Source organism: Sparassis crispa, assembly GCF_003851025.1.
Source record: "Sparassis crispa DNA, contig_000013F, whole genome shotgun sequence".
NCBI lineage: Eukaryota > Fungi > Basidiomycota > Agaricomycetes > Polyporales > Sparassidaceae > Sparassis > Sparassis crispa.
In genome coordinates this window covers 1107444-1125953 of record NW_020939760.1, presented here as the reverse complement: position 1 = coordinate 1125953, position 18510 = coordinate 1107444, and the positions used below count along the sequence as shown (strand labels likewise).

Sequence of the window (18510 nt, the reverse complement as noted above, 5' to 3'; positions counted from 1 at the left end):
GGGCGATAAAAATCGAACGGTGACTGCTGCGGAATACGCAAGTGCTTGAATTGCTGATGCCGCCACAGCGGAAACTGATGAATGCCACGCATACAGTCGCGACTGGTCCATCGACAAATCATGTATCTAGGAGGCGAAGGCGATAAAGGTCGATACTAGTGTCAATGGACCGTCGAACAATGGAAAACACAAAGCAAACTAGTTCAAGCCACAGACATAGGCGCCCGACCGTTTTCATTGTGGCGGACGCAGTTAAGCGCCGTGTTGTCCTCTTAAAAACAAGCGCGAGCTCAACATCATGTCAGTCCTTTCTTCCGCACACCACTATGATCATCGATCGTCTCACCATTAATGTGCCTCCCAAGGTCGCTTCCACTCCACAGTGCGTCGACGAAGAGAAGGAGGGTGGCTTACGCTCACCATCCAGCAGCTGTTCCGAAGTTCCCCAAGCCGACGCACCATCCAGCCCCAAGACGGGTGAGAATACACGCCAAGTCACAGTTTCCGCCAACGGAGAATACAGACCTCCATATTCCCCTTCTCATTCCTCGTTCGTCGTCTACCCGCGCAAGGGCACGCTCCGCAAACCGAAGCCACCCCCCGGCGTGCCGTTCGATCCCTACTCCCTCGTTGCCGAGGACACGGACTCTGGCGACCCGCTGCACACGCAGAACAAAACATTATACCTCCAGGACATGCTCGCAGGAGAAGCACGCAGGGCACGTGGTGAGCCTGCGTTCCCAAGTATACATGGAGAAGGGAGCGTCAAGATGCGTGAGGCCGAGCCGGCTTCTGAACCTGTTGTCTGTGAGCCGCCTGAACGGCCACTTCTGCAGGACCCATTTGACGACACGAACAAGGTTGTCGATGTAGCGGTTGAGGATGAGGAAGAGGATGAGGCCACGGCCACTTCCAAGCGCGAGAACTATTCACGTCCACGGCGTTTGGCCACTTGCCCACCATGCATAGAGGTGAGCTGAGACTCAGAGACTTCATCAGAAAATAGAGTGTCCAACGACAGAGTGGGTAACCCATCCATTTCACGTGCGTTGTCTCTTTCGGCTATTGTTTCGAATTTCAATTTCAACTCCTTGTATGTCTACTTCAACTCGAATGCGATTGTATGATCTGTTTACTGCATCTCTAGCTGCACTGCTTTATGCAATGTACACGGTAGCAAAAACTTATGATAGAAGATGATGACTATGATGACTATGGTTGTATGTATAGATTTCAAAGCGCGTTTGATCGCTTAAAAGCTCGAGCACTCAGTCGACATATGCAGGTTGCATGAGACAACGAGGATCGGCAGGAACAGGACAGAACTCAGGGCGAGCGTCTGTCTCTGCATGCGAGGGCGGTTACTGTGCATTGTAGATCACTATCATTACAATATGAAGGTGCTACACTAGATCTCTCGAAATGCATCATGCATTAAACCATTGAGTCCATCGCACTACCATCCCGCCCCATGTCGTATCCCTTTCCATCCGCATTCTTACACTCCGCAAATCTTGATCTTTCGACCGAGATCGCTGCTTGTCTCAAGTGGTGTTCCACGGGCTGAGAAATGTCGATAACGAGCGGATCCATCGCGAACATTGTGGTATGTCCTCCCTGCCGTGCCTCAGATGGACGTATAGTAGGGCCATTTACATCTTCCTCCTGTGAATGCATCGCGTAGCCCATACCAACGCGGACGTTGATGAGCATAAAGGTGATGCCAGACAGCGGCGACATCATGACGCCGATAATGTACTGCACGTTCAACCCGAGTTCGTAGAGTACCATAGAGACAATCAGCAATGCCCTGTGCGAGACGTTAACAGATAGGCATCTGCAAACGAGGGAGCAAACCATACACATCGAAGGCGGCACTTTCGATGAAGACAGACAACGTCCACTAGGCATTCACATCAGCGATATCGATAGCTGAACGAAGAAATGAGCGTACCAACATACACGTGCCCACAACGGGCTCTGACCTATGACTGACACGCCATAGGCGCCAAACAATCAGCACTTAAAACGGGCAGGGATTTATCAATACGGTGACGGAAAATATTGCAGACGGGAACCTGACCACAACAGTACAAGTTGGTGCTACATTGTTGGGCATCAGTTTCCAGCTAATCGTTTATATATTTACCGCCACGTACCATAGACTGCAGACGTAATCTATTGTGACCCACCGTCCAATGCTGGCACCAAATACATTCTGACCCATGTGATATTGTGCATACTGGTAAACAACGACCACGTGACATGCTGACGAAGGGCAGAAATTGTGAGGTAACACATTAGTGCGAATAACGTTTTGCAACCGCGTTGGACTCACCGACATTGACGAGAAATGAACAGACAGGGATAATCATGACATACTTGTTGTGCTTCCAGATGATCCAAAGGCGGTATACCTACATCACTCCAGAAGCAGGATCAGAACAACAACGGATGATTGCTTACAATCACAGCATTCTCGATCGTCAGCGTCGAAACGAGAAACACTATCTCTGCAATTGCCGTCACTGCACCCACGTTCATGTAGAACTCAAGCGGAGATGCACCACCGTCAAAGTACACGAAGGCCATAAACGAGCGGTGTACCAGGAGTATCCAGTGCTTTTCCCGAGGAGTTTTTCAGTTCCACATGTAAGTAGGAGTTTGGGACGGAAAGACTGACCCCAGTAATAGTGATGAAGAGCAATATTCCCGCAATGAATAAAGGCATCTTCCAGATAGACTTGAGCCGCGATGTTCCAACATTCAGCCGGCCTTGACGCCGTACCATGAGGTATGAGGATGTGCAGAAGAAGACAACGAATATCCCGTAGAAAAGCGATACCAGTGGCACAGATGCGAGGTTGGCAGAGACGAGGGGAATGTCGTACATCGTGTAACGAGCCAAACGGAAGGCTAGACGATGTCCTGCAGCGGATTCTGTGCACCCGAGGTATATAAGGTACAGGCATCGAGTGATGCACCGCTTCGTGGGACTCTTCTTCAGTCGAAACCTAGTTTGAATACTCAATGCAGTGGTCTTATTTGTGATGGAAGAAGAGAGTGGCAGTCCGACGGAGATGGTAGGCTGATATCTTCTGTGTCGCTAAGCGCGAAAGATGCGAGATATACGGAGAACCGTGAGGTCGACACCATAACGACGTACAAGCAGCAACTTCAACGACGTTCGTATGTTGAGCCGTGCTTGTTATTATTCCTTATCGTTGCTTATGTGGATCTCGTCCGATGAACGAGAGGTGTCGAACACCAGATATTTGACTGACGTGGGCGGTAATGCGTCAAAAATAGCAGCACCATGTGGGCACTCACTTTCGAAGGTTTGCAAACCAAAACCACGCCACAAACTGTATCATGCCTGAGACGCCTAAGCACTGCCTTCTGCGGTCAGAACTTGCCAGCGATTCAGCCACTGGTTATTCGATTGGAACCAAAGCGGGTATCCTCGCGGATCGTATCTATCTCCAGTCTTGTGACGCAACGACGGAAACCAACAAGGTTGAGCTGCACAACGGGTCACGGTAAACAGCACTAGACTTACTGTATATTATGTGTATATTTTTGATATACTGGTCGCCTCGGAAGTTCACGCATATTAAGTTCGAGTCGCTGACGTGTCGACATTTAGTTGCAATTGTTCAGAATGGGTGAGAAAATGAAGCGCGCGGCAGACGCCGACCGGGAGATCCGAATCTTACACATGACATCACATGTAGATAGCATGCGACGGTCTCGCTAGGCTCATGATCATACAAGAAGGCCAGCCATTCCTTATAATTATAGACGTTTTTCTTGCAATAAATTGATATAATTCAACGGAATAATAGCCGACGAGAAGTCGACACGTCGATACAAATGTCTTCTGGGTCCTCATTAGTAACCGTGAGATCGGGGCAAACAAAATGTTATTCTGGCGCGCCATGCCATCTTGCTCATGACGACGACGCAGCATCCCTTGATTTCGGGGTGTGGCCCGTTTGAACAGGTAGACGGTAACAAGGGGGGAATATAACACAGCGAAGTTGCGCTGGAACTCCCTTTGACATGCTCAGAGCTCAAGAAAATGATTAGCGAGGGAGTAGTGGTAGAAGAGGAGGGTAAGGCAGTCCGAAGACTTGTTGGACACTGCAGGACCAAAAGAGCGCGGCATCGATCGTGATCTGTCGTCTTTGTGTCAGCGAGACCAAGGAGTCCACATTTATAGATGTACGAATACCTGTGCACCCCGTGCAAAGTGGGAAATCGCACGAAAGCTTGGATCACACCGTTTTCGATCGCACCTCAATCAAGGAAACAAAACTCATCGAACACTCCATATCCGATTAAGCATCCCTCCCATTTTGCCAGGCTATCACGCGTCACCGCAAAGGGAACATCCACATGTGGACGAATTAAATCGCACCGCGAATGTGAAATCTAGCCATCGCCTCCGCGAGCACCAAACCTTTCCAATCTGCGCTCCCGTCAAAGCTACGAAGTCCCGCAGAGAGAACACGTTCGGGCACATATAGCCCAAGACCATGATAAGGACGAAGTACCTTGGTTCGATGCCACAGAGCCTCACTACGAATGCTTCGAAGGCTGGGATACAAGCCACTTTCATCGGAGCTGGAAGATATGCAAAATAACCTGCGACCTCCTTCTGTGAGAAATCCAAGAACCCAAAGAGAACCCAGCCATGGCCTAAACTATAACCATTCGGAGAGACTCACATGCATGATGGACTCTGACATCGGCCAGGCATAAGTGAAGCTTCCAAACGGCACCTCATAAGTCATTCGATAGTTGCGCACGAGACTCTGAAGGATTCGTGCTGGCCGAGTAGACGATCGTAAGATCGGTCGCCATCCAACGATACTAACAAAGTCCGTCAGCGGTCTTCAACGAACGCCAAGACTTACTGGGAATAATTGGTCCTCTCGCATTTCAAAAATTTAAGCGTTACTGCCCTACCGAAAGGCACCAGGATTTTGCAGATCGATGTGCCGCCGACGTGACATATGGTAAAAGCGTGATTAGGAAGTGATTCACAGACCATGGACGTTCGAGAGTTATCGAGAATTCGAAAAGAGCCTAAGCAGGATCATGTTGTAGCGACGCTGGACATCCAGACGAAAATTGACACACGGATGAGCGCTTGAGCAGATGCCGACATGGTTCGCAGATCTAAATCTTACACATGACGCTGTCGAGGAACAATGGACAACCGAAACGTGCATATTATCATAGAGCGCCTTCAAAGGCAAACACACCCACTTCGAACTAACATTATCATACCAGTTACATTATGCCCTACTCCCGCCACCCATCAGACTCCCGCGCCGCCCAGCGGCGATCTCTGCAACAAAGGAACGGCGAGAGCACAAAAACCCGTCCTCTGCGAATATTATCCCCGCCCCCCCACCTCCCGAGAGCCAGCAGTACCCGTAACACAGGAGGATGCTGTGCCAACAGCGTCATTGAGCTGATTATCCCCTCCGGCTGCCTCTGCACGCGTGAAGCGCACCTCGTTGACCGAGGACGCCTCCGCCCGTGCATGACTGCCGTCGTCGCTCTCACCGCACAGCCCGACCTGGACGCAGACTTCACGACCGTGCATTCAGCGTCGAGTCGGAACAGACAGCCATCCACACCGCCTTTCCACCCCGTCATCTACCCCCACCAGCATCTTCCCTATGTGCAGGAGGAGACGCTCGCGCCCCTCGGCGCATCGTCAGAGGGTATGGAGCACCGAGTCAAACAAGCCCAGCTAGGTCTTCGTCACCGTCAGCACCGCACACCTACGCCATTAGATGCGCGGGCGGTGCACCTCACAACGGTGGGCAGCGACACCCGCGCGAAGCACCGAGATGGCCGACGACGTTCTCCCCATCTGCGCTGCACACACGCTGCTACCCCGTGGATGGGAAGAACAGGAAATGCGCACTGCCGTGCATCATTGGAGGGCGCGGAGTACCGAGTCAAACAGGCCCAGCTAGGTCATCGTCATCGTCTTCGTTGTCGCCGCGCGCATCTACCCTATTAGATGCGCCGCGTGTAGGCGACAACGCCCGCGCGAAACGCGAAGCACGACGGCGATCGATGAGGTGCTCTCCACGAGGCACCGCCCATCCATCTATCAGCTAGCCAGTGTCATTGATCTCAATGAATAAATCGGCGTGCGTCGCTACCGTTCAGGTGGGAATCGACGGTGGCACCTATGCTCTCCCAAGTGAGGTCTCTCGCCCCACTCAGGTGCCGCGACTCCGCTCGGGCTCTGGATTACGCGGGCGATGCGATAACCAGATGCCCCGAATGCGTTGTCGATGGACACAGGCTCGGGCAGCAAGTGTACGCAGGATAGTGTAGGCGTCCATGACGTGGCAGAGGTGCGCTTGCGACTCAGGGTGGACTCCGGGGCGCTGCGCACCTGGCCGCACAGAAGGTGGAGAGGTCGTCGAGGTAATAATGCCGCACCCAAGCGTCACCAAGGTCGGGTCGGTGTGAACCTCAAGGGGAGGTGAGGTGGGTATGAACCGCCGTACTGGCGCTAGCTGATGTAGATATCCCGGGGGAGCTATTCCTGGGCTGGAGGTGCTGCGAGGAGATTGTGGTGCGGGCAGGGCGTATTTATATGTGGAGAAGGATGGGGAGTGGTAGGAGCTCCGCGGACGATGCATGCACTAGAGGTGCGGAGAGAAACAATGTAGGCCCAAGGAGGTGAGCGGCGTTGATCGTGCGCTAATATCCTTGTGCTTTGTGTCGGACGAACAAACGAAGCCCAGTATGTCCATATGAATCTATGAATGTAAGAATGAATGAATACACGCACGCGCAGCGGTAACAATAGCGCCGAAGACGACTAGCTTTAGCTAGATTGTCACCGCAGAGGCGTTTGGCAATTCCATAATGAAGAGATCCAACGATAGAAGTCTTTCGCCGTGAACACTCTCCGGTGCACTCGGAGAAAGAGATCGGATGACAGCGGCACCACTTTTGAGTCGGCACAGCGTAGGTACATAGTCCCATAAAAATCCGAACTCAAACAAGAATGAGCGCACTACTGGACGCGTCGGGAGCCACCGCGCGTCCGTATAAACTGAGCCAAATTTCGACTTCTAGCGAAATGGAACGCCGACAATTCAGCAGAGAGCCTCAGGGAGCACGTTCAATGTTCGCGAGCAAGCCGATGACAAAGTATTTCTCGGCTGTCAGAATACACATATCCGTGCTAGAGCATGGTCCCCGGTGGAAGAGATAGTGCACTGTCCTTCGGGGCTAAAACACACAACAGGACGAAGATCGCGTCGCGTTTTCTTGGCGCTCCTTTCTACGAGTCAGCACAGAAGCACAGATCAGAAAAAAGGAATGAACGAAAACACGCACACGGCCAATAACCAACAACACGTCCACGCCATCCCACTACACCCGTTCACGCTGATATCACCCCCCACAACGAGAGATTCCAGCGCCTCCAAGCTCATCTTGCGTGTAGTAAAGGAACCGGCCAAAGTCCGCGGCTAGACGTTTGGCGAGGAATTCATGTCGACGAGGGAATATCGAAATTTCGGTCCTCGGCCCTGAGGCCTGAGGCCTGAGATACGAGATACAAGCACAAGAGAGAGTAGCTAGTCGCCGTGGAAGAGCCGATGGTATATATGCCTCGTATGCGCCTCGAGAAAATTTGTTTTGAGCTGCGTCCAGCTAAGATCGCAGTACCAGTCGCGGATGAAAATGACACGGCGGCTACCACAGATCGAAATCTCGGGCATGACGTCACACAGACCGACAATGTACGACCGACATAGACAGCATAGCATACAGAGAACCGCTCATACATGCACCATACAAGTCTTACTATGTCCTCCACGCCGCCCGTTATTCTACCTCATCAGCTCAAATCCCACGCCGCGCTCCTTCCACGGCTCGGACAAAGGAACGGCTCCAGCACAAAAGCCCGCCCTGCGAGCCGTCCCTGCTTCCACAGACACAGCCCAACCAGCACTCCACTACCCCAGCCAGCACTCCAAAGGGGTAGAGCACCGACCCGCTGGAGGTCGGGCTAGTCGCTCGACTCGCCGCCTCTCTCTGCACTCGGACTACCAGCCTGACATTAACGGAGATCCATGCAACTCGAAGTAGATCGCGTCGACGGACGTTCCATTCCGCGAGACGAGCGGCAAGAGCAATTGCAAGTGCATCCCTTCGGTGCATCGGCTCGAGCGCGCGGTGTACCTCCCAGCCGACACTTCACCGTCCTTCCACCCACGTCCCCGGAAACATGACTCCCTATCCGGTTTCGTTGATCCCAGGTGCACAGGCAAGCGCATCCGCTCGAAGCGTCACAGCGCGTGGTGCGCACTGCAGCTCGACACGGTGTCCCGGACACGCTTCGCGTCCAATTGGCGGTACTTGTGCAGCGAGGAAAGTCAATGCGATAACTCGACTCCCCCGCCAGAGGATTAGAATCATCTAGTGGTACCCAAAGAGCCCGTCCGCACCCAATTGCACTCCCATGAAGGGGTTCTTCATCGGTCCCAGTTCCGACCAGGCCTTCGAAGTCCTATGTAGCTATATGGACTCGGACGATTTTATCAGGGCCGACGTGCTCACAGACGAGGGGCAGTCACCATGGGAGACCGCCTTCCACCGGGAGGTACGCCGCCTCGAACGTGATGCGCCACGTTCGTGCTATCTCACGCTTTTGGGCATGGGCAATAACGGTACCCTCGCCCAAAGTGGTGGTGTCGGGACTAGCATGGGTGGACGCACTTCCCGGTCGCGTGTTGTGCCCGAGTGACCGGTGACGGGCGTGGACGAGAGCAGTGGGAATGGGCATACGCAGTAACGGTGCTCTCGATCGAAGTGGCGTCCAGCGTCGGGACTAGAACGGATAGCGCTCGACAAACTTCGCCCGGTTCTCATCCACAGAACCAATGCAAGGGTGGTCGAAAACAGTCGGCCACGTTTGAACATGGCCACACCGCGCGCGACAAATCACAGCCTGCGACAAGTCTACGAAGCTGGGCGCACCGCGGACCGAGTCGGGAAGATCTGCGATTGTGACTGTCATTCGGGTGAAAGGAGGCGATAGTCTCCAGATGTGCCTTCACGTGCGAACACAGGCGTGAAACCAGTGACGGTAACTCCGGAGCGAACGTGCACGGTTCCCGGTAGCGTATGCACGTATCGTGCGCGGGTGACCGGTTACGGCGGTGGATGAGTGGTGGGATTCGAGCTGGGGCGTTCTACAGCTGCTTTTTGAATAGGATTGGCTGGGAGATGGAACGAGGATGGGCTGGGCTCCCTCTTTTATGCAGCTTAGGAGGACAATGCAGGCTCGGGAAGGACAAGGGTAGAAGGGTTGAGCGGCGTTGATCGCGCACCATTATGCCAGTGTCGGGCAGTATGTGAATATATGAACATATATGAATGTATGCACCATGGAACGAGTACACCTTGAGGGTATTGAAAAAAGCTGGCTGAACCATCGGCGACGCCGGAGAACGTCCCGTATTAATGGCCGCGCGCCGACGAGTGAGAGCCCGATGTGAGGTGGCAAGGGTTCGCCCGGACGCAAACGCAATTTCCAACGGCTCGTTTACAGGCTAAAAAAGCAGACGGTCCATAAACGCACATGAGATCGAGATGGCGGTGTACTATCGCCGCAAGTAGACACAACCGCGGACTGGAAACGAACAGACTCGGTGTAATCAGGCTACAGATATTCCAGTATCAGCGGTAGAATCAGTATCAGGAACGAGCCAAGGTTTGCTCGAGGCTTGACGGTGGGAGTTATCTGGAGAATAGAGTCGACCATCGCGAGAAACGAGAACACCAGCCATAGTACACATATCATAGAGGTCTCCCGGCAACGAATCGATAGAAATGATACGGGTTTCTCCTTGCTCGATAAGACTCGCCACGGCTTGCATCCTCGCGCTACGGGGGACAATGTCGAAGCCAAAGGAGGATGAGAACGATTCGGCAGATGCCGAGACAAACACAGATAAAGATCCTACGCATGACGTCACACGATCGAAGGATCCATACAACCGACATAACATAGTAAGAAACAATTGGACAGGTACAATATAACCTATACTTTGTCCTCCTGGCCGCCTATCAATCTGCCACACAAAGACGAAGCCCGCCGCAGCGGCGGCACTTTCCACGACTCAGACAAAGGAACGGCACCAGCACAAAAGCCCGCCTTCTGCGAACGAGCCTTCCATCACCTCGCCTGGTCTCACATATGCAGCCTAGCCAGCTCTCCTCTCCAAGTGCGTGTGCTGACACAGAAGTCCCAGCACCTGCAACCTGAAGGTGGCAAGGGCCTCGGATTTCGCACGACCTGCGCCAATGCCAGCGCGTGTAATGTACCCCCGCATTACCCTATCCCTCGCTCCGACTGTATAACAAGCCCGACCTTGATGCAGACTATGCAACACCCTTCGTGGTTGCTGCAGTCCAGTCCCGCATCCGAGAGGTGGGCAAACAGGCGCATCCTTCCGCAGTGCCCATTAGCGATGTCCCCGCACGCAGGAATCGTATCTGCGTTCGTTGATGCAAGGAGGGCGAGCAAGTTCCCTCTTGGAGCGCGCGGTGTCCCACAGACGAGGCGAGGCACACCCGACCATCCCCACCCGTATTCGTCTACAGGTGAGAGGAGCAAGGAGCAGTGGGAAGTAAGTGCCTCCGGCTCTAGAACGCGGTGTATCTTGACACGGGTCCTCAACGCGCGTCGGACAGCTGTGATAATCCTCTCCATGCTGCACCTGCACAGCCTCAGTTCGTCCACAGTACACGCGGACACCTCAGCCTTGCTCTACTACCTGGAACGCGTAGCCTCTCCCGATTAAACTGCCAATCCATATTCCGATGGAGGTTTCACGGGGAGCGCATACACGGCGCGAGCGTGATGCGCGTTCGTTCCCTATCCAACAGCATCAGTGCCGGACTGACACAGCGGCACCGGCGTCGTAGTTCCCTGCTGCGTATTCAAGTTCTGCACAAGTGACCGGGTACGGCTACGAGCGAGCCTTTAGGGTGGGTGGGAACGGTGAGAGCGGCGACCACGGTGTGAGCTATCCCAGCAACTTCTCCACCCAAGGACGAGGATCAAGACACGGCGTGGCTCGTCCCTCCCGCGTCGGCCAGAGAAGTCTAGGAATGGCGTGCATGGCCATTGCTAAACATCTGCGGAAGCATGCCCGGATGTGAAAGAGTTCTATGTGGGACTTGAACCCTCCCGGGCGGGCACGTCCGAGTCGTAGTTCGCAATGGGCGTGTTTTTGAAGAATGGGTCCAGAGAACATGTCGGCTGGCGGTGAGAGCGGGAGCCTGGGGGCTATTTCCTGGCTTGGGCTGCGGGACGAAGAGCGGAAAGACACGCCGCTTTTGTACCTAGCGGAGGTGGAAGGGCCGGCTGTGGAAGGGATGGAGAATGGGGACAATGCACGCTCGGACGGGACGGACGTGCGAACCACGCAGGTCGGATTCGCATTCGGATGAGGACGAGCGGCGTTGGTCGTGTTATTGTCCCGGATTAGTCCTGCTACTAGTATATGCGTATGTGAATGTATAAAAATATGAATCATGAACGGAAAACGACGTACGTAGTATATACCAAGCAAGTGGCAATGAGAATTGCCTTGCGAAACATGCGGAGATCCTGATTTTCCGCGCAGAGAGAGATTTATTTGCCCATCGTCAACGATTCAACCTTGGCAAAATGGTAAGTAACCCTGAAGACAATCCACGACTTAAAGAGACGAAATACAGCATAGAACTTCCAGGTAAAGAATCAACCCCAAGCCAGAAATTTTGTCGGATAACCGGAGTATCCGGCCAGTGTTCCGCAACCAAAACTTCCTTCAATGCGCGTTGCATCCGACATTTTTGAAATCTGAGACTGCAGTCAATTGCAAGTCGTCACGCGTCACCACTCCGCACACCGTCTCACACTCATAGCATGCACGAAGGTGAACTCCTCAGCATATCCAATCACTTGTTACAGGTGTTAAACAAACACGTCCAGCCCAATATACGACGATTCCAAACCTTACACATCAGTCCAGCTTATTGAGTTCCACGCTGCGAGCAGGCACGTTTCACTCTTTGCCGTCGTCCTCGCGGAAGGCATACTGTCCCATTCCATGCCATCAGCCTTTATCGCCCTATTAGTGATGCACACGCACATCAATATCCCCGGGTCCCGGCTTGGAACCGACTTCGACGGCCGGAATCCCGTCCGCGTCACTAACCATGACTGAGACCTAACCCAACCAAATCATTCCTGACGCTTGCTCACCGAGAGTGGGGCGGGTTGTTGTTGTTGTTGCTCTCCTTGCCAATGACGTCGCGAACATTGGGGAAGTAGTTAAACCCGTCACTAACCATGAATGAGACCTAATGCAACCAAATCATTCCTGACGGTCGCTCACCGGGAGTGCAGCTCGTTGTTGCTGTTGCTGTGGGGGACGTCGAGAACATCCTTGACAACAATGGGGCTGCGATGACCGCCGTCATGAACGCCGTCGGCCGACATAGGGGCGGCACTGAACAAGAATCATCAAAGGCTGTACAGTGGAACAAAAAATATGAAGATAGACTCACGCGACGAACACAGGAATAGCAGCAGAAGCGGCTATGGCAAGAAAGATGGAAGAACGCATGTTGATTCAGAACTCGAGCAAGGTACTTAGGTCGCGAAATCGATGGGTGATCCTGAAGAAACGATTGATTAACGACTGTTGTATACAACGCGAAAGGAGCAAGCCAAGCGAGAACCGAAATCTCGTAAAAATACAAAGATTCATTACAAATCCAAGAGAAGAACTCACTATCAAGTACTTGAACTTGGAAGTTGATCTCGAAAAAACCTGGGGAGCTGGAGAAAGTAGGTGTTCCGTGAGCTCCTTTTATATGTGCTACCCTACAGACGCCTTGTTGAATTCGAAACGTGCAAGGTGAAGTCGAAACAAGGCCCATGCTCGCGAATCACTGTGTGAATATACTGCAAACGCCGATCGGCGAATACACATTTGACCACACACCCCTTAGGGCAATCAGCTTCAACTCGGCCGTTCGCAGAGTTCAGCAACTCGCCTGGTAAGTGCGTTGACTCGCGAGTTCGGTGGAGCTGAGAGACATGTTACAGGATGACGCTACGCGCTCATCGGATCACAGCCATGATATGGTGCCCAGCTTCCTATTTATCCTCAGCGCAATCACTGAAGCACAAACAGGCAAATTCCGAGCACCGAGGAACATGAAGACCGAACGGAATACTGCTCCATCAATGGTGTGCGTCGTATACTAGAGAAATAATGGAGCGACGGCAGACAACGTGAGTCGCCAAACCACCCACGAACTAGCAGTGTCGATGAGAGCAGCACGGGGACACAGGGCACCCAGATAGGGCTGAGGGATCGTACCAGGCGAACGCGAGCTGAAGTGACTCCTCCCGCCAGATTCTTTCTTTTCCTGTCGGACGTCGCGGTTGGTCGATGATATCTGCATGGTTTACAGTGTAAAACAGGATCAACGAACCAACGAAGCCCTGAGAAACAAGGAGACCGAAAGGGGATACTGCTCCATCAACGATTTGCATGCATAGTAGAGAAGTGATGGTACTATCACGTGGGGGGAGTTGCGAAATCCAAAAAATCGGCAACACTGCCGTCGCTGCTTCCACACTTAGTAAATAAATCAGATAAAATTGTAGGACGATACTATACACCAGTAGATGTGTTCTACCAACCCAGGGGTTCAGGCATTCCGGGATTGCTGAATGAGACGTCAAATACCACGTTTGCAACCATGGTAGGTGTACTGATATCAAAGATCTCTCTTGATACTGAGAATGACTGACCCAAGTGATGTTTGGGTGATAGCAACATGTGCTACAGCACTGTGTTCCACCATCCCGATAAGTGTTTTGGACAATCAGACATGCTTCAGCCTGTATTTTGTAACACTCCCGATGAAAAGCGTGACGACGTATAGCCCGATATGGCAGCCGCGTGAGCGCTCCGTCCGCGAGATGAGCGTGACATCTGTGTGACAAAATCAGCAACACCACCCCCCGTCAACACCCACCACCGGCATCTTGCCGTCTCTCCCTCCTCACCACGAGAACATGTAAAAAAATTTGAAAAATGTAGTGTGGAAGTGCACACATCTGCTCATGTAAAAATGAAGACAAAGCATCCCAGAATACAGAAGAGGAAGCCCGAGCGCTCAAAGATCGGTAACTCCCCCCTCATGATAGTAGAGAACAGGAGTCGACAAAGGATCCACCTGGTCTTGTACCCAGATGGTTATCGAACCGTGGAGTTTGGCTTAGCAGCGAGCTCGCGAGCGCTAAGTCAAACTAGTGCTTACTAAGCGAGAGGCTGAAGGCGGAGGAATAGGCGCCGTAAGCGCCAGTCTGTTCCTCCTGCACCTACAGCCTCTCACTCCTTTTCATTCTGGTATTTCCACACGCACGATCTCCACCGATCTGTAATGATGCCGTCCCAAGGACCTCCCCCGAGCGTTGGCGGTAAGGATCTGTCTTCATTTGTTCCCGATGGGTCTGGATCAGGTGGACGCACCGTGGGCCTGCCCAACCCGGCCCAGTTGGCCTTGTTTCAGGAAAACCGGGAGCGGCAGGCCCGGAACGCTGCTAGGGTGGTGCGTAGACAGGGTGGAGAAGATAGCGTCAGCGATGACAAGGAGCTGGGAATGTTGGATGGATCAGATGGTGCATCTCCGGGTCAGTTAGGGCCCATTTGGCATCCAAACATTTGCGTCACGCTAATGTTTGCGTTCATTTCACGCATCCGTCCAAACAGATGCACATAACAGGCTGATCTTGCCGCTGTCACGCCCCATTTCCGGGCAACGGTGTTGACCGACACAGGGAATCGCTGCTCGTCGTTGCCCTCGATGAGCAGGTGGATTTAGATGTCTTGATTCAATGATAGAATATGTAGAATACAACATTCCTTTTTCAATTGTGCTGCTGTATTCTATGTACTGATGGGTGCCACACGACGGTGCTCTTAGATGCTCATGCTTGTTGCCGTCGTTGAGGGCGGCGAGGCGGGAATGTCGGCGGCAGGGGATAACCCAACCCATTAGTCACAGACAGTCACAACCTCGGGTTGGCCGGAACTTTCGGGAATCTCCGGCTTCTGGGTGTTTGCGTTGCGAAAGCATCTGCGTGACACAAATGTTTCGATGCCGAACGGGCCCTTAGACTCCCAGGAACCGTCGGCAACACCTGCAGGCGTGCCTTCGCGACCCAGGACGTCGGAAGATGATACCGATAACCTGCAGTTACTTCGGGACGTAATGAAGATGACTCCAAACTCTCGGGGCATCGCCCTGAAGTTGTGGAATGCAGGTGTTGATAAGCGCAGCGGAACTGGCCCTTAGGCAGAGGCTACTGCAGGAAGTGGAGGCAAGGGTAGTGAGAATGTGCTGATAACCATAGACTCCGAGATCAAAACTGACCTCTTTGCCGGCCGAGTCGTCGAGACGCCTCAGGAACTCTCCGCCCTTCTCAGGAACGGTTTCCACCTTCCGCTCTCCATGTGCACCTCTGAGGTGATGACCAAGATGCACAAGCATCCGGAGCAGGTTAAGTATTGTAAGATGCACGATGGCAAAGGGATCAAAAGGGCGTTGATCGACATTGCCCAATGGCCCGATGAACAGACGCTGAAGCCGGAGGAGTGGCGCGATGCTTGGCGCAACTACTTCGAGATCCTACCAGCTGTTTGCGATGACGAGATTGTCAAGCACTTCTCAGAGCACTACATGTGGCTCTCCGGGCAGAGCGATTTCAACAGGATCTTCTCAGTGATCCTCGCATTCGATATTGATGTGCACTGCAGATATTTCCTCACGAAGAAGACCTTCATCGTCGACTCGAAAAGCTACAATGATCACTTTCTCAAAGTCCGTCTGGAGCACATCGAGAAGGGTACTCCAGGCACGCTTCCTATCCTCACAACTCCCATCGCCAGTTCGTCCCAAACCCCATATCGTACGCCGTCACACTCCCCCGATTCACGTCGCCCGTGCCGCGATGGTGCGGCAGGCTCCACTGCCAAGCCCTTTCGCGACGGCAGAGCATCTGCGTCCACGAGCATGCTCTGCCTCATCTGCGGCGAGAGTGGACATCGGGCCAGTCAGTGTGGGCGATCGACCATGTCGAACGGTAAGCCTGCATTCACCGTCTGGGAGAACAAGAAGCTCCTCGCCATCTCCATGTGCGCGGAGATCTGTCTCACCTGGAATGTCCAGCATGGTTGCATGCCCTGCCGCGGTATGTACTGTCCCGGAAACAGCGGACACATCTGCTCCCTCTGTGGTTCCGACGGTCATGCCGCTGCGGCTAAGCGGTGTCTCGGAGCGTGAGCGTATCATTACCCCTTACGACGCTGATGCCTTCGAGTCTGTTCTTCACACACTTGGCCTCTTTCAGCGTTATCCCTTCTTGCCTCGCAAATTACGTTACAGCTTCCCCATTGGAGATTTCGCTCCGCTCCTTCGCACATTTGCTCCTCTCAATCATTCTTCCGGTGCTGAACACATCAATTTCATTCGCCAGTATATCTCTGAGCAAGTTTCTCTTGGCTGCATGACTGGTCCATACTCGCAGGCTCAGGTTGAGCATATCTTGGGCTCTCACTTCGTATCTTCTCCGCTTGCTGTTGTTCCGAAGGCCGGCTCGAAAAAATTCCGTCTCGTGCAGAATTGCTCATATCAGGACGAGTTTGGAGTCTCAGTGAATAGCCAGATCAACTCGGACAACTTCCCCACCAAATGGGGCACTGCAGCCGAGGTCGCAGAAATCGTGAGTCCCTTCATAATATCATCTCGATCCTTTCTCGGTGTGGGAGGACATGCAGTTCAGATCAATGCCTGGCACGCGGGAGATCTCCATTCGTAATCATTGCCTGATGCACAGGAGGTTGCTGTTCATTCTCCGATTATTGCCCGGCGCACGGGAGATCGCACTGTCAGACCATTGTCCGGTGCGCGGGAGGTCGATGTCATTTGGTACATGCCCAGCGCGTGGGATACCATTTGGTTATTCCCCGCTACTTGTGCGGGTGGCCTCCAGAGCATGTTTACAGCAGACAATGCTAACTTACTCGTCAGATCATCAACGCACCTGCTGGTGTGCAGGCGGCTTGCCTTGACATCAACTCCGCTTTCCGCAATCTTCCCATCAAGCCCGCACACAAGCCATTTCTGGTCATTCAATGTGACCCCAGCGACTTCTACATCGATCACGTTCTTCCATTCGGCGTCTCGTCAGGGACCGGGGTGCAGGGTGAGCCGATGGATGCCATCGTCAACATCCTGGGGGCGCATGACATCAGGCCGTCTCGCAAGTGGGTCGATGACCTTATTACATTCCATTTTCCTGTTTTCTGACTCACTGCCTCTGGTGTCTATGAGTATGCATATGGTCTGGCGGATATCTTCCACATCACTGACCTTCTGGGTGTTCCGTGGCACCAGACGAAATACTCTGACTACGTTTCACAGGCAGTCTATAGCAGTTTTCTGTGGGACCTGGACCAGCGGTCAGTCACCCTGCCCAAGGAGAAGCATTTAAAGTATCTAGCAAAACTCACAGTCTTCATTGCCACCATTGAGTGGGGGCACGTGTCTCAGTGAGACGCTATGTCCATAAATGGCACGCTCTCGCACATCACATTCGTATACCCGCATGGCCATGCATTCCTCACCAACATTTGCAGCTTTATCGCCTCCTTCTCCAACTCTTACGCACTGCAGTTCGCGCCACGTTCTGTCCTCTCCGACATGAAATGGTGGTTCTCCATCCTTAACGTGCCCAACATTGCCCGCTCTCTTGCATCGTGGGGCCCACTGCAGGACCTCGGCATCTGGGTTGATGCTTCCTCATCCTGGGGTATCGGCGTCATTGTTTGTGGCGAATGGAGTGCATGGCACTGGCGTGGACTGATCAATGCATGGAAGGGCGAAGGTCGCGACATTAGCTGGGCCGAGATGGTGGCGGTCGAGCTTGCTGTCCGAATGGTGGAGGTGCTTGGCTACCACGACGCTACCATCCTGGTACGTGGTGACAACAAAGGTGTCGAGGGCGCATTCGCTCGTGGTCGCAGCCACAACTTTCAAGTAAACTCCTCCATTCGTCGTGCGGAGGTTATCACCATGTCGCTGAACATTCTCTTTACTGTACGCTATGTCAACACCAAGGACAACTTGGCGGATCTGGTCTCTCGCGGTGACCCCAGCCCCTTGATGTCTCATTGTCAACCCCCTTTCCAGCTCCCGGAGGAGCTTGCATCCTTCCTTGCTAATGTCTAATACAACTTCATCATCCTCTGCACCCGCACGTGCCAGCGCGTCGTCCCAGTGTGAGCGGTCGAGTGCTGTTCAGGCTGAAACAGCACACATCGGCCCTTTGTCGCGAACACTGGCTCGGCGAAAACCTAGACAGCCCTGCTCCGAGAACAAAGT

General features: G+C 53.1%; 9 protein-coding genes across 9 annotated transcripts; 7 read left to right on the top strand and 2 right to left on the bottom strand.

Moving 5' to 3' along the window:
• Positions 1-179: 179 nt before the first annotated feature.
• Positions 180-980, top strand: SCP_1403870 (hypothetical protein; the record flags this gene model as incomplete). Its single annotated transcript, XM_027764091.1, has 3 exons — positions 180-300; positions 366-477; positions 524-980. The coding sequence occupies 3 exons, from the start codon at positions 180-182 to the stop codon at positions 978-980; spliced, it is 690 nt and encodes a 229-aa protein (XP_027619892.1).
• Positions 981-1434: 454 nt separating this feature from the next.
• On the bottom strand, positions 1435-2893 carry SCP_1403860 (hypothetical protein; the record flags this gene model as incomplete). The annotated part of the gene is made up of 8 exons (XM_027764090.1): positions 1435-1810; positions 1863-1903; positions 1955-2022; positions 2084-2103; positions 2160-2268; positions 2339-2417; positions 2467-2622; positions 2684-2893. 8 exons carry the CDS (start codon positions 2891-2893, stop codon positions 1435-1437), a joined length of 1059 nt encoding a protein of 352 aa, XP_027619891.1.
• Positions 2894-5305: 2412 nt separating this feature from the next.
• On the top strand, positions 5306-6043 carry SCP_1403850 (hypothetical protein; the record flags this gene model as incomplete). Its single annotated transcript, XM_027764089.1, has 1 exon — positions 5306-6043. One exon carries the CDS (start codon positions 5306-5308, stop codon positions 6041-6043), a length of 738 nt encoding a protein of 245 aa, XP_027619890.1.
• Positions 6044-8512: 2469 nt separating this feature from the next.
• On the top strand, positions 8513-8797 carry SCP_1403840 (hypothetical protein; the record flags this gene model as incomplete). The annotated part of the gene is made up of 1 exon (XM_027764088.1): positions 8513-8797. The coding sequence occupies one exon, from the start codon at positions 8513-8515 to the stop codon at positions 8795-8797; it is 285 nt and encodes a 94-aa protein (XP_027619889.1).
• A 1729-nt stretch (positions 8798-10526) lies between these two features.
• On the top strand, positions 10527-10755 carry SCP_1403830 (hypothetical protein; the record flags this gene model as incomplete). The annotated part of the gene is made up of 2 exons (XM_027764087.1): positions 10527-10685; positions 10750-10755. 2 exons carry the CDS (start codon positions 10527-10529, stop codon positions 10753-10755), a joined length of 165 nt encoding a protein of 54 aa, XP_027619888.1.
• A 558-nt stretch (positions 10756-11313) lies between these two features.
• Positions 11314-11511, top strand: SCP_1403820 (hypothetical protein; the record flags this gene model as incomplete). The annotated part of the gene is made up of 1 exon (XM_027764086.1): positions 11314-11511. The coding sequence occupies one exon, from the start codon at positions 11314-11316 to the stop codon at positions 11509-11511; it is 198 nt and encodes a 65-aa protein (XP_027619887.1).
• Positions 11512-12110: 599 nt separating this feature from the next.
• Positions 12111-12674, bottom strand: SCP_1403810 (hypothetical protein; the record flags this gene model as incomplete). The annotated part of the gene is made up of 5 exons (XM_027764085.1): positions 12111-12143; positions 12198-12258; positions 12311-12391; positions 12444-12557; positions 12616-12674. 5 exons carry the CDS (start codon positions 12672-12674, stop codon positions 12111-12113), a joined length of 348 nt encoding a protein of 115 aa, XP_027619886.1.
• Positions 12675-15597: 2923 nt separating this feature from the next.
• SCP_1403800 (hypothetical protein) lies at positions 15598-17436 on the top strand (the record flags this gene model as incomplete). The annotated part of the gene is made up of 3 exons (XM_027764084.1): positions 15598-16210; positions 16341-16849; positions 17158-17436. 3 exons carry the CDS (start codon positions 15598-15600, stop codon positions 17434-17436), a joined length of 1401 nt encoding a protein of 466 aa, XP_027619885.1.
• A 252-nt stretch (positions 17437-17688) lies between these two features.
• SCP_1403790 (hypothetical protein) lies at positions 17689-18357 on the top strand (the record flags this gene model as incomplete). The annotated part of the gene is made up of 1 exon (XM_027764083.1): positions 17689-18357. The coding sequence occupies one exon, from the start codon at positions 17689-17691 to the stop codon at positions 18355-18357; it is 669 nt and encodes a 222-aa protein (XP_027619884.1).
• Between the last annotated feature and the right edge of the window lie 153 nt (positions 18358-18510).